The sequence below is a fragment of the Nestor notabilis genome, unplaced genomic scaffold, assembly GCF_000696875.1.
Source record: "Nestor notabilis isolate BGI_N333 unplaced genomic scaffold, ASM69687v1 scaffold1149, whole genome shotgun sequence".
Classification (NCBI taxonomy): Eukaryota; Metazoa; Chordata; class Aves; order Psittaciformes; family Psittacidae; genus Nestor; species Nestor notabilis.
This window is the reverse complement of record NW_009942170.1, coordinates 991-14,753: the sequence shown is the minus strand read 5'-3', so window position 1 is coordinate 14,753 and position 13,763 is coordinate 991. Positions and strand designations below refer to the sequence as shown.

General features: G+C 43.7%; 1 protein-coding gene across 1 annotated transcript in view; it reads right to left on the bottom strand.

The window, feature by feature from the left end:
* MUSK (muscle, skeletal, receptor tyrosine kinase) overlaps positions 1–4,448 on the bottom strand; it is a gene marked incomplete at its 5' end in the record, with an annotated part of 31,419 nt that extends 26,971 nt beyond the window's left edge. Inside the window, 2 exons of the mRNA XM_010021254.1 lie at positions 674–798; positions 4,313–4,448. Coding sequence (XP_010019556.1) covers positions 674–798; positions 4,313–4,448 — 261 coding nt within the window. The remainder of the gene's footprint in view (positions 1–673; positions 799–4,312) is intronic.
* Positions 4,449–13,763: the final 9,315 nt, after the last annotated feature.

The following is a 13,763-nucleotide window of genomic DNA, read 5'->3' as shown; positions in this document are numbered from 1 at the left end:
TAGTTCAAAGCAGGCACCTATTTAGAATGGTCAGGATCATTAGACCACAGAGAAATTTCCTGTGAGAAGCAGTGGATTTGCATCCTGCCACTGAAGAAAGTGTACCTTTCTTGAGGATGGGCTTCTAGCCAGGAATAAATTGGTGACATGCTTCAGTGTGTCACCTAGGTCAGTCTAGAAAATTTCAGATCTATTCATCTCCAGATATGCTGTGCGTATATGCTGACCTACAGGTATTCTGCCTCAAGGGAGTTTGCACCACCTAACTACCTCAGTTTGTGTATTTTGTCAAATAAACAATTTTGCCATGTTATTGTTACCACATTAGAATAGAGAGGAAAGGTGGCTTCAGAAATACTTAAACCCACAACGGAATCCTAGAAACCCTGTGTCAGAGGAAGTCTGTAAGTATCTAAACCATTCTTCATCTCAGGCTTCCCAGACCATCACACTAACCCACGCAACACCCCGGAGAAGGGGGAGAGCTTTGCAGAGAGGAAAACTGCAGGAGGGAGGTGAGGTGGGCTCAGCTTGATTGCTCAGCAAGGCGCTAAATCAGGCAGGAATAGAAACCACAGGCGCTGGCTCCCAGCCTTGCATTTTAATCCCTGGGCTGTGCTTCCGACTGCTAGCAGCCCTCCAGGGCCAAAAGCATGAAAAAAAAGGCACTTACAGCTTTCCCATTTTCCAGCCAGGTGACAGTGGGGACTGGAAGGCCGGTCGCTGCGCACCGCAATGTCACCACAGACCCAAAGGTGATATTTTGGGATTCAGGAGCCTTCAGGATTCTGGCAAAAACTGTAGGAGAAGACAAATGTGCTAGTTGAACAGCAATGTAAAGATGAAGCTGTGCTGGCATGAGGATGCTCCCTCCCTAGTAGGTCTTGAAATAAGCCCCATGAATAAAAGCAGAGCATAGCACGGGCTTCCTGGTGAGCAACAGGCTTTGGAGACAAATGAGGAGAAAGAAAGTGATCAGCATGATTATATTCTGCACCTTACAGACCAAAATTTTACCTCTGAAATTTCTACATAATCTGAGTTCGATGCCTCAGAAGAGGCAATGTGCAAAAAACCCAAGGGCAAACTCACTGGTAGTGTGCAGATGGGACAGCTTACAGCAAATACACAGCAAGCTACCATTGCTTCCTGACAAGGGTCTCCTCATGCAAAACTAATTCAAAACCATCAAGAGGGACCATTGGGATGTTACATACCATGAAGGTTAATGGTCAGATAAGCTCCTCAGTGTGACCACAGTGATTAGGAGTTACCATGGAGAGCTGCAAACCCCAACATCTTCCATGCCACAACAACCTACCCTAAGGGGAGACACTGCAACATTGGATTATGGGGGAATGGCTTTGGGAAGATGCAATTGCAGGGGAAAGTAGTTTTTTTTTAAGTGGCTTTCCAATTCTACAGCACTTCCTTCCTTTGTGGGCAGTTTGAAGATGAGCAAGGTAAGCAATCCCCTGCCCCGATTTTTTTTTTTTTTTTTGGGGGGGGGGGTTGTGTTTGTGAAAAGAACTGAAATATTTTTGCTGAAAACTTATTTCAATCCAGAAACACAACTCTGATGGCCTTCACAAGCTGTATTTCAGCTGCTGTACTTGGACTACATAGAGGAAAGCAGACAAGAGAAATATTTTTCAAGTGGAACATTTGAGTTTTGACCCAAAATTTTTAATGGAGATACCTGAATGTCTGGGCAGAAGCAGGCTGAATAGCTCTGTGCAACTTCTTACTTCAATTTCTCCTGCTTAGTGAGTTAACACTTGCTCTCTACCTTCTGGGCTGCACAGCAGTAACTAGAAATCTCCATCTCAAATTTTAGCAAGCAGGGGGGTTTCTCTTGGAGTTCTCAAGCAAGCCTGATTATCTTTTTAACCACATTTGCTATCTGTATGGTTCCCCTTACCAACATATCTGATCATGTCAAGGTCATCTGTGCCTGCTCAGTGCACCTCTTGGCACTGGCCACTGGTTGCTCCCAGATGGAGACCTAAAGTGTAGAGCAATTAGAAGACCAATGAGTGTCCCTTCAGAAAACTGATATCTGTCCCCACCATTTGGGATGATGGGAAGTCTTTGTCTGCAAAATTTCAGTTGGAATAAAAAAAAAATCTGCTTTCCATGTAGTCCTTCCACCCAGTCCTGTTCTGGGAAGGGGCTGAGATTCATGTTAACAAAGACCCTAAAACCAGATTTTGCTCATGGATACACAACACTAAGAGTACATTTCAGTGTAGAATCTGTTTTGGCTTAGGAGCACAGCCACTAAAGAGGGTCCTGGGAAGGGGTTTTTAGGAAGATTAAAGTCGGTGAAGTGAAAATAATGGGAAGATACATATTATATTCAGCTCCTTAATTGCTCTATGGTCTTCGAGCAGTCTCTCACTGTCAGTGCTTGGTGCCATTTCCTTAAAATCAAAGCAGAGCTGCTCTGGGGGCTGCTGAAACCCCCTGCCCCTCAGCAAGGCAGCAGGTACAAAGCTCCACCACTAACAAGAAAAGCTGCAGCCACTGGCCAGGAAGTTTACTGGTGAATAATAAGTGAAATGAAAGCTTTGCCTGAAGTTTCACTTCAGGCCATTAACACCAGATGGTTACGAATTCAGCTCTGAATGCTCCAGGCCAACCTCATAATTACTTTTATATTCCAGTCAGAGAAATACTAAACTTCTGGGCCTGTCTCCTGGCAGCCTTGATGTGCATATGGCTCCCACTGAAGCCAGCATGTTAGCTCCCAGAGCCAGAATACGTCCCTTAGTGCTTTTCTCATGCTGCTGCTGGTTTCTCAGTGTGCTGCTGGGCCCCTGCCTGCCTGACAACTCTGCTGCTCACATCCTGCCCAGCTTCATTACCACTGAGTGAAGTCCTCTAACAGCACCCTGTTAGCAGGTGCCAGACACAGGCGCATATGCCCTCCTCTGTACCGGCTGCTCTCCCAAAATCTGTAAGGATCTTTCAGCCAGGAATAAAAAACGCACGTTTTGAAAATTACGGCAGTTGCACAAGCAGGGACCAAAACCACAGGGAGTGTGGCGGTTAATCCAGCTCATGCACGAGAAAGTTGCATCCCACTCCCCGGGGTCCTCCTGCCAGTGCTGATTATGGCACTAGCTTTAGTAGCCCACCACACTGCTGCCATGAGTGCTCATTTGCCAGCATAGGGAAAGCCAACGGTCAGGCCATTCACACTTAAAACACCAAATACAGGGACTGTGTACAGTTCTGGTGTCCTCAACATAAAAAGGACATGGAGCTGTTGGAGTAAGTCCAGAGGAGGGCCACAAGGATGATAAGAGGACTGGAGCACCTCCCGTATGAAGATAGGCTGAGAAAGTTGGGGCTGTTCAGCCTGCAGATGAGAAGGCTGCGTGGAGACCTCATAGCAGCCTTCCAGTATCTGCAGGGGGTGGAGGGACTCTTCATCAGGGACTGCAGTGGTAGGACAAGGGGTAATGGCTTCAGACTTAAACAGGGGAACTTTAGATTAGGTCTAAGGAAGAAGTTCTTTACAGTGAGGGTGGTGAGGCACTGGAATGGGTTGCCCAAGGAAGTTGTGAATGCTCCATCCTTGTTCAAGGCCAGGTTGGACAGAGCCTTGGGCAACATGGCCGGGTGTGAGGAATCCCTGCCCATGGCAGGGGGGTTGAAAGTAGATGGTCTTAAGGTCCTTTCCAACCCAAACCATTCTATGATTCTATAAAAAATCCAGCGACAGCTGCTAAGCATTCACATGTTCCTCACAGAAAATACTGCAGGTGTATTACCCAGCACAGGGAGGGATGGCTAAAAAAAAAGTGGACCCATCAGGAAACAAATTGATTTCCCAAGTGTGGAAGAATGGAAATTCCTGCTATTCCCAGTGTCACCATGTGCATTTCTGGGACTTTCAAAGTTGAAGTTACAGGTGTAATAGTTTAACATTTCAACTTCTTACATTTGCATGCTTTTTTAAAGTAAAGTTTAACTATTTAACTGAAATACTGATCTCCAGATACTGTGAACTGAACAACCTGGGGTCTTTTTACCTTAATTTATTTCTAAGTGAGAAATTCCCTAAGACAAAGTCTGGACTCCCCAGGTCCCAACATGCCTTGGACTGCCACTGACTGGCACACTCAGGGACACATTTTCCGAAAGGACATCTCTTGGGAAACACCATTAAAAAAAAAAAAAAAAAGGCATCAGATATTTCTTAGTTCCATCATCTGTGGGTGGGTAACGGACACATTGCTGCTGCTGGCAGACTCAGCTGCTGTGGGAAAGCCAGGATGGGCTGTATGAGAGCAGCTAGCAGTACCTTGCACCAGTGCAAAGCGGGGTAAGACCACCAGGATCAGCTTGGGGTCAATTTTGGTGACTACATCAGCAAGGAAATCTGTCTTATAGGCAAACGGAGAAACCCAGCCCCAAAAACTATGACTTTTTTTCTCACACTATATTACACAAAGAGGCAAAGATGAGAAAGAAAGATCAGCCTGATGTTGCCAACTTAAGCAACTGGCTGGAAGAGGACGGTGAAAGGCAGGAAGAGGAAGAACTGGAAATTGCAATAAGTGTTTGCAAAGTTCCCATTATTTGGTGGGCTCAGGACATTGTTTTGTTTTCATTTTGCCTCAGAATGAAAATTCCCCAAAACAGGTGATTTATAACACCTCTTTTCCAGATCTTCATGAAAGTGGATTTTGTCAGGACCTTTGCTTATTTAGCTACATCGCCACAAGGTCAACAACATTCATATCAAGACACCCAGGCTCTCAGTGTGGGGTTTACCCAAAGGCATGCGAAAAAGCAGTTAGGGAAGGCAGGCTAAATTTATAATAAATAAATTTATTTATTTATGTGGAAAATAAAACAGAGGATCTGGAAATGAAACCCACCAGGTGAGAGCCAAGCCAGCACATTCAGTTTCACTCCCAAGCCCCTTAATAAATGTCCTTTCTTTTACAGCCCTGCTAAATGATGTGCTATGCACTGCAGGGCTTGCTAGGCGGTATCTGCACCATGGCCAGCTGCTCTCATTTCTGAGAATTAGGTAACATCATCCAGTCCAAACAGTAGGGCTTTATTTCAGTCACAAAATTTTTATACTATAAAAAGATGAAAGCAGGGCCCCCTGCCCAGCCCCCAGTTTGAACAGCTAACTCTTTCCAGGTGGCTTTGTCTTCCCGTTGCCTTTGACTGAGCCGTGTTTCATTTCCAGGGGTTGGGGCCTGATCCTGCACTCGTACCACATGCCTGCCCTCTAACTGGATAAGGCCTGTTTTTCTGCTAATGCAGGCTGGATTGGGCCAGTCACATCCAGGCAGCAGCCTGGGTGGCCTGGGCCATGATGCTGCTTTCAGGAACGGGCAAAGTGATGCTCTTTGGAAACCCTCATGCGCACAGCCCCACTGCAGAAGATGCCCTATTTAGCCAGGGTTTCATAAGCCTTATTGCTGGCTTCGATGCACCAAGCTCAGTCAAGCACTGGGGTGTGGGATGTAGGGGGTTTCCAGAGCCTCTTTGGTGAACCTTGACTTTCAGAGAACATGTGCAACATTTGCCAAAGTACGTGAATTAACCCAGCCTGTCAACATCCATGTGTAGTCATATTTAAGAGTTCGTTGCTAGTCCTGGCATACACTAAAGCATACTTGATAGTCCAAAGTGATGTAAGGCCACCAAGAGCTAAACTTCTGCTAGCAACTGCCTGGCAACTGTGGGTGCACGCTCCGTTACCACCACAGTCTGTACCTGGCCTAAAATGGGAGCCAGATTTCGTACATCCATACTGCCAGATCTGATACGTCAACCAGTTCCACTTTCCCACACTGTTTTGCTTTTATCATGAAAAATGACTTTTTGGGTGAGTATGGCCATGCCTCATGCCAATTTTTTTTTCCAGCTACCCTGTAAAACACAGTGGGTAGAAACAACTCCTATGTGGAGAAAGTGTTTTCCTTTGGTACATCTGGTGCTGTGCTGAGGACCACTGTGTCTACATTGGTAGGGAGATTGGTAAGGCACACATTGCCCCAGAAACTTTCCTGATATAAATACCCTAGCAAAGACTTTGCACTGCATAGTATTCATGGGTAAGCATTTAGGAGCTAAACTGCAAGCATTTTTTTGTTTGCATTCACTGATGTTCCCATAGCTCTTCTGTAGCTGAGGCATGACAGATTGAAATAACTCCTTCTCTAACAAGGAGCTCTCTGGGCTTGGACCTTGCTCACTAATCCGTAAAAAATCATTTATGCTTGCCACCTATATGCTCTGAAGAACCATAAGCTTGCACCAATCTGTTTGCAGTCTTTTGCCAGTGAGAAGTCTGGTTGTCTAAATCCCCATCCAGACTCATTCATCTCACATCCATTCACTCTTCCTGACAAGTCTAAACCAGGCAGTCAAGGAGAGCTAACAAGCACAGGGGCTACAATTTCATTCCCACCAGTGAGAGACAAGGGGAGGTCTGACAAATACATTTTATATACACTCAGAAATCCACAGCATTTGTGTTTTCTGACATTTCAAATTAACCCATGTAAAATCCCAACAATTCTTGAAATACCAAGGCTGACAACAGGCCACACATCATGCTCATGGATCAGCAGTCGCAGAGACAGCCACACTGAGCTGTGTGCAGCAGCTAATTGCATGCTAAGAGCCAGGGCTGAAGAAGCAAGGCACAGTGTTTGCAGCTGACATGACAGGACCAAATCCCAGCACAGGAAACAAACAAATCCTTCTCTAAGCATGGCCAGCAAGTCCTCCGGCAGTAGCAGTGACAGGCTCTGCACATGGCTCACCACATGACTCTGTATGGGAACAGCTCACATTGTACCTTAGCTACTGCTCAAGGCGTGCTGTCACCCTCCCACTCACTTCCAAAATTGCTGGGTTAATAATTAAATCCCAAGATAACTGCAAGGTCAGATTTGCTTTGATCTCTGAGTATTTTTTACCAAAACGGCAGCATTTATCTTTTTGCAAGCCTACCAAGTAATCACAAAGAGGAGCAAAATGCCACGGGCGAAGCTGATACGAGACACTTCCACTTATCTCTATCAAATTGCTTACCTATTTTATTTAATCCCTGTCCAAACATGATTATGGCCAGAGAATCACTTGTATACATATTATCAAAAGAAAAAGTTGTACAAATGCAATAGGAAATGCACACAACCACTGTATCATTTCCCTAGGGACAGCCCCATTAGGTATGGGCCCCAGAAGAGCAAGCTGCAGAAGCACTATAAGCAAGAACTACTTCTCCAGCCCCTCACCTGGTTATTGTGGTAATGTGGGAGGAGAATCCCCCAATGCAATTGAAATATCAGTGTTCCATGCAAAATCTCAAACTCTCCAAGCTCTTCTAGCTCTTGATACATGTTTTGGGAGCTTTTGGGCTTGCAGTAGTTCTAACACCTTATTCAGCACTGGCCAGGTAGCCTAGCAATACATGGACACTCAGGTTGGAGCCTGAGGCTGTGAGATGGACAGCAAGGACAGTTCAAGTTCTGTGTGGAAAGGAGGTGGAGGAAACCACAATATAGAATCACAGAATCATAGAATCGTTAGGATTGGAAAGGACTTTAAGACCATCTAGTTCCAACCCCCCTGTCGTGAGCAGGGACACCTTGCACTAAACCGTATCGCCCAAGGCTCTGTCCAACCTGGCCTTGAACAGGGATGGAGCATTCACGATTTCCTTGGGCAACCCATTCCAGTGCCTCACCACCCTCACTGTGAAGAACTTCTTCCTTAGATCTAATCTAAACTTCCCCTGTTTAAGTTTGAAGCCATTACCCCTTGTCCTACCACTGCAGTCCCTAATGAAGAGTCCCTCCCCAGTATCCTTGTAGGCCCCTTTCAGATACTGGAAGGCTGCTATGGGGTCTCCACTCAACATTCTCTTCTCCAGGCTGAATAGCCCCAACTTTCTCAGCCTATCTTCATATGGGAGGTGCTCCAGCTCTGTAATCATCCTTGTGGCCCTCCATCCTGGAGCATATACCTTCGGATTCTAAGCTATGGTATCTGATATCAAAGCAAGTTTTTCTTAGCAAGGCAATAGCTTTTCAAGGTAACCTGATTTTAGGGTGAGCTCCAGGATTATTGGATGGTAGGACAATTTGCATCAGCAGAAGAACTTATATAATGTTAAATGTACCAGCCATCACAGTAACCTCTCAGCTGTGGAAGACTTTGCACAGCATGTAGATGTCCCTAGAATCCTAAAATCAGACCCTGCAAATACGCAAAGCTATAACAACCTGGAGTAAAATGTAAGTAGATAGCTTATATCCTGTGTAACTAAATAAAAACCATTCTGTACAAGTGTTCATTCCTATATACTGAGCAAACACCAGATTCAAGGACAAGCGAGGATAATGTGTTCAAATTACTTCCCAAGGAAATGAATGAGGAAATACTTTTCCTGTCAGTACTGGTCTTATATATGTGTTTGGTTTCTTTTAAGGAAAGACCCCTCTAAACCTCTCCATGCTCTAGCTTTTCTACAGTATGGAGACACAGTATGTGCATTTAACTCTGTCATTACCCATTACTGCATGTGAAACTGGAAAAGAAGTTCCCACTCTTCTGAGTCAAAAAACAACTTTTTTGCTTGTTCAGGGCATGACCAAAACCCAACATGAGCACTGCAATGCCACGACCACTCTGCCTGCACGTACTGAAATCTCCACATCTGCACACAGGTTTCCATCTCTCACGCCCTCAGGAACAGAGCAGGCAGTTATGGACATCACTGGGATACCCAAAACTGAGATAAGCCCTGCAGCATCCTGACATCTGTTCACCACCAATGGGTAACAGCAGTGCCATACATTAAATTACATGCCATGTGAAAAGTACTTCCTTTCATCTATTTTAAAGTGCTGCTAGCAGTAGGTGCTAGGATGTTTCTTATTTTGAGGTGATAGCAAGTAGCCTGTTCCCTGTTCACCTTATCCATCATATGTGCTTGGTTTTTAACACTGCAAATTCTGCTAGTCCCTCCTTACACAAATACCCATCTTCATTCCTTGTTCTCAACCCCTATTTCGAGATGCCCATTTTGTGAGGATCTGTCTGGGGCAGCATTCAGTTTCAGAGACATGAGGGGACCATTCCTACACAGAGCAGCACTACAGCAGACACTTTCTGATCCACACTATAAATATGAGTGACACTAGAAGTAACATTACCACTAGAACCAAAATCTAGAGTTGTACAGATTGGAAGAGTCAAGAGCAGGGCTTTCACCTCCACCAAGGCTACCTGAATGAGAAAGATGTAAGAGGTCCTTGGAAGATAGAAGGCACCAGCCTCAGAAAAAATGGTATTGGTCCAAGTACAACTTACCAAAACTGGACTTTTAACAGATTCTATAAAATTTCCAGGTTCCCTTCAGAACCCTTCTTTCTGTATCTTCAGTCCCAGCTCTATCTCAGTTTCACAGTGTGAAAAGGCAGCCAGTTAAAGATAATTGTCTCAGTTTGCTCTGCCCCCCTTTATTTGATTGCTATGGGTATTGTCTACCCTCTACTTTCTTTGTTGTTGTGCAGGAAGCACATCCTTCCTAGCAACCCAATAGAGTTTACAGGCCAGAGAGGTTTTGTCTGCAGTAACTGGTTTTTTTCTTACTACCACAATTCATGCAACAATGTGAGAAACTCATATATTTTTTAAGTGCCCTTCCAAACTTTTTGTTAGGGAAAATAGGTTTGCACAGAAGACTCAAATACTTATTAAAGAATTCTCATATATGCCTTGACAGAAACCTCACGGTCCCAGGAAACTTGTTTTGCAGCTTCTCGGTGCAGGAGGCCACCAGACAGCAATCACTCAAAAGCAGCATGCATCTCTTGTCTCTGTCACAGCAAAGCAAGCCTCTGGAATAAAGTGAATGGCTCATGCTTGTTTGTTGATTTGCTAAAGGTCTGAGGCTGCTTTCTTTGTCCTGTGGCTTTCCGTATTACCCCGTAATTAGGGCTATGATCATATCTGCAGCATCTGAGAACCTTGGGATGACTATGGTGAATGCAGTAAGTAGGAGGAGATCTAATAAGATATTCTGGGCTTTCAGTAATGCCCATGCCACCCTGCTGAGGCCAGTTAATTACTTTGGTGTAATTACAGCCAAGCTCAGTACTATTTACTTTCCCTGTAATGCTCCTTTCCCCAAAACTCTTCACAATTTTTAATAGCAAACTGCAGTATTCACCACTTACTGCCATAGAACACTGCCTGCATGCGTGTACACCAGCATCATTGAAGACAGGGAAGGAAATTGTTTTCCAGGGTTTCTGCTTCTCCTTATGGCAGAGCCACTCTTCCTCAGTGTTGATATCAGAACTCCCTTGAGGAATTTGCACCCAGCATTTAAATGCAAAACTGTGAATTTCCTTGTCAGTCTGCTATTTGGCAATCCGTCTCACCCAAAACATCCTACCTCAGAAGATAGCACAGATAAAAATCCAGATTTCACATCGATAGATGATCTACGGGCAACATGGGAAGAGTCAGGGTAACAGTGCTGACTGGCTGCTTTGGTGTTCTCTCAATATCTCCCTTTCTTATTTCATCTATGCCAAGCAGAGACAAAAAACTGAAGAAATCTTTATGGATGGCACAGCCAGGAGCCAGTTTTCATTTGAAATAGGGCCCATCTCTGGAATGTGGTACATCCAAACTGATAGATTAGCTGGACTAAATACATACTTTCAGTCTTGTTTCTTGAATTATGGTGTGACTTTCATGTCTTCTGATTTATCTTGTTGATTTATCTTGGATGCAAATTTGTCCCAAGGTCCACAAAACAGCTGAAGGAAGCTAGTGCTTTACACTCAGTGGGCATAGTCTGTTAACTAAATAGCCAAGGCACTGCTTTCTATTGCTATCTGGTCCACTGTCCCCTCACTGCCTCCAAGAATCAGACAAAATGATAAATTAAAAAAATAATTAAAAAAAAATCTAGGCCAAATCTACCCATGTCCTGGCAGAACCTTCCCTTTGAAGAAATGATTCTCCAACGAAAACCTTCCTATTTTTAAGGCTAAGGCGGTTCTTATAAGTGGTTTATAGGGGAACATTTTTGTGGCCTGTGGCAAGGTATTATTTTAGTAGCTAGTAACAAGCAATAAACTTTGGGCAGGAAAAGACTTCTATCTACCAGGGTTGGAATGCAAAAACAAACAACATATAAGTTAAGGGAGCATGAGGAGTACTGCTTCTACCCTTGTTTTGATTTATTCGCTTTGTGTGCTGTCACTTAGGAGCACAAGAGGAAGTAGAGCAGCAACACTTTGACAGAGGGATGAGTGAAATTGCCTGGATAAAGAAAGGATCAGTAGGCCTCAACCAATGCCCATTCAGCCAGCTGAAAACTGTTGAGAATCCACTTAGTTTCTTGATGGGCATACTGGGTCTTCCAGAACTTGCCCAAGTTGTTTGTTTGTTTCCTGACAGATGATTGCTGATTTCTAAACATGCCTTTGTACAGTGATGATTTCAAAACTAAACATTATTGCACAGTATGCTCCAAAACTCTGAATTCCACAACTCTCTGGTGCCACAGGCTGGAGATGGAGCTCAACTTCATGTAAATCCCAAAACGGAGGAGCATCTAACTCAGCACGCAACCTACAGGACCATCTGTGTACTCTTCCTTTCATATTACGGTCCATGTATTTATGTCCTTTTTCTTTCTTGTTCAACATTAAAAATGCATCACGGGGCAAACTGGGAAGATCAGAGGTTTCACCAGCTGAATGCAACACCTAGAAAGGCACAACAGGAAGCTTGTTCTTCATCCTCAGGTGAAGAAAAGCCTTTATTTCAGGATTTCTGCACATGAAGTCCCAGTATGCAATGCTAAAAAGCACAGTAGACAATTCAGACTGTCTTCCTGTAGTGAAAGACTTCCACACACATGCTTCTGTTGGAATGGAAGGATGCCCCTCAGAAGAAAATTCCACGTTCAGTTGTGTTAGTGCTAATCCACCATAACCCTTTGTACATTTCAATGGTAGTAACTCCATTTGTTTCCAGAAAATGCTTTTGCGTTTTTGCATTAATAGCTTTATGCCTCGTCTATAAACAGCTGTTACTTTAAAGCTGTAAGCAATTCATGGTCAACGTTTCAATTTCTTTTGTAATTTTTTTGTTTTGAAGAATAAAAACATAAAGGATAGGAGCCTATTCTACCAATTCGTAAAGTGGCACTTTCCTTCCCCAGGGAGAGAAAGATACCTTCTCCAAAATACAGCAGAAAACTCTGCCAGAACACAGAGCCCAGATCAGGCGATCAAGCCTGTAAATCATTGCAAAAGGTATTGGTTTACTGCATTAGATGCTTCTTGTTTGATGCAGGAATTGTATATGCTTTTAATACTGGTTATAAGCACCACATCTGAAAAAGATAGGAAGAGATTAAAGCAACAGTATCCGGTGGAATTTATTTTGCACTTTAAATTAAAAAAAAACCTACCAGGCAGCTTCTCTGTGTCTGAGCAGCGGGCAGGCTTATAATAGGAATATTCACATGCCTTTTACCAGGCAAGAGATAGTGGCTTTGAATTTATTCTTTTAATGTCATACCATTTATACATCATGGGTATGCAGAATATCATCGTCACACGGCAAGCCATGGGGACCACAGAGGGTGCACAGTTTTAGGCAGCAGGCCCACAAGCTGAACCTGATGAGCTCTTGCATAGCTTTTGCTGAATTGCTCCTATTAATGGACTGGATTGATGTCACTTGCAAATAGCAATGAAAACCAAAATTCCTCCTGTTCTACAGCCCGTGTTACATAAGCAGCTGTCCAGTGCATGAAGGAAAAAACAGATGACTGTCTCACTAATGCTCCCTATCATGCAAAACCTACAGATTTAAAATGCTCAGAAAAAGGCCAAGAAATGCATTCTTGGCACATCCTAGCAGTCTATATCCTGCCCTCAATTTTCACAGATATCAGTGGGAATTTCTGCACTGAGGACAACACTCAACATTACTGAAGGCAATAGCTACTCTCCTATTTGTTTCCAAAGAAGTGGTCTCCAGGTAAAACTAGCTGGAACATATTAGCCATCTCAGCCAACATCTTGTCAATAAACTTCAGCGTTCAGACATCTGTGTGAACTACAGATCAGGCAAGCAAGAAATGGTTCTATTCTACCACAGTCCTGAAACTTGGATTCATCCAGGAACCTTTCAGCCACAGATTCACTTTGGGCATCAATACAGCAACCAGCAGGAAATTTGTATAAATCCATTGGCAAGGTACTGCTTCACCGAGTATAAAATGTTTTCTGTCATTAGCAGAAGTGTTCATTATCAAGACAGATAATGTAGCAATTGAACAGCTAATCAGGAAAATGCTTAGGATGATAGAAAATAAATACAAAACTGCAGGTCAGAAATGTTGCCTTGAGGAAATTAAAAAGCACATTAATTGTCAAACAGTCAAGATTATAACATTGTTCCTTTATCTCAACACACATATTACCTCCTATAACCATCTCTGGGCATACATGAGCAACAGGAAGTCATCCTCACATGCTAATTTTAGCAAAATCAGCAAACTGATCAGCGTTCATTCGTTTTGCTTTGCATAGTGTTGTGGAGAAGACTTGTTTCTGTGTAAAGCACTTCTGCCTCACACCAGTACTTCTACTAGCCGTTTTTCCGTAACTTGTATGACTATTAGTAATTTGACAAAGGAATCAAACCCAAAGGGGTAAAGCTGACTCAATACGCCAGTG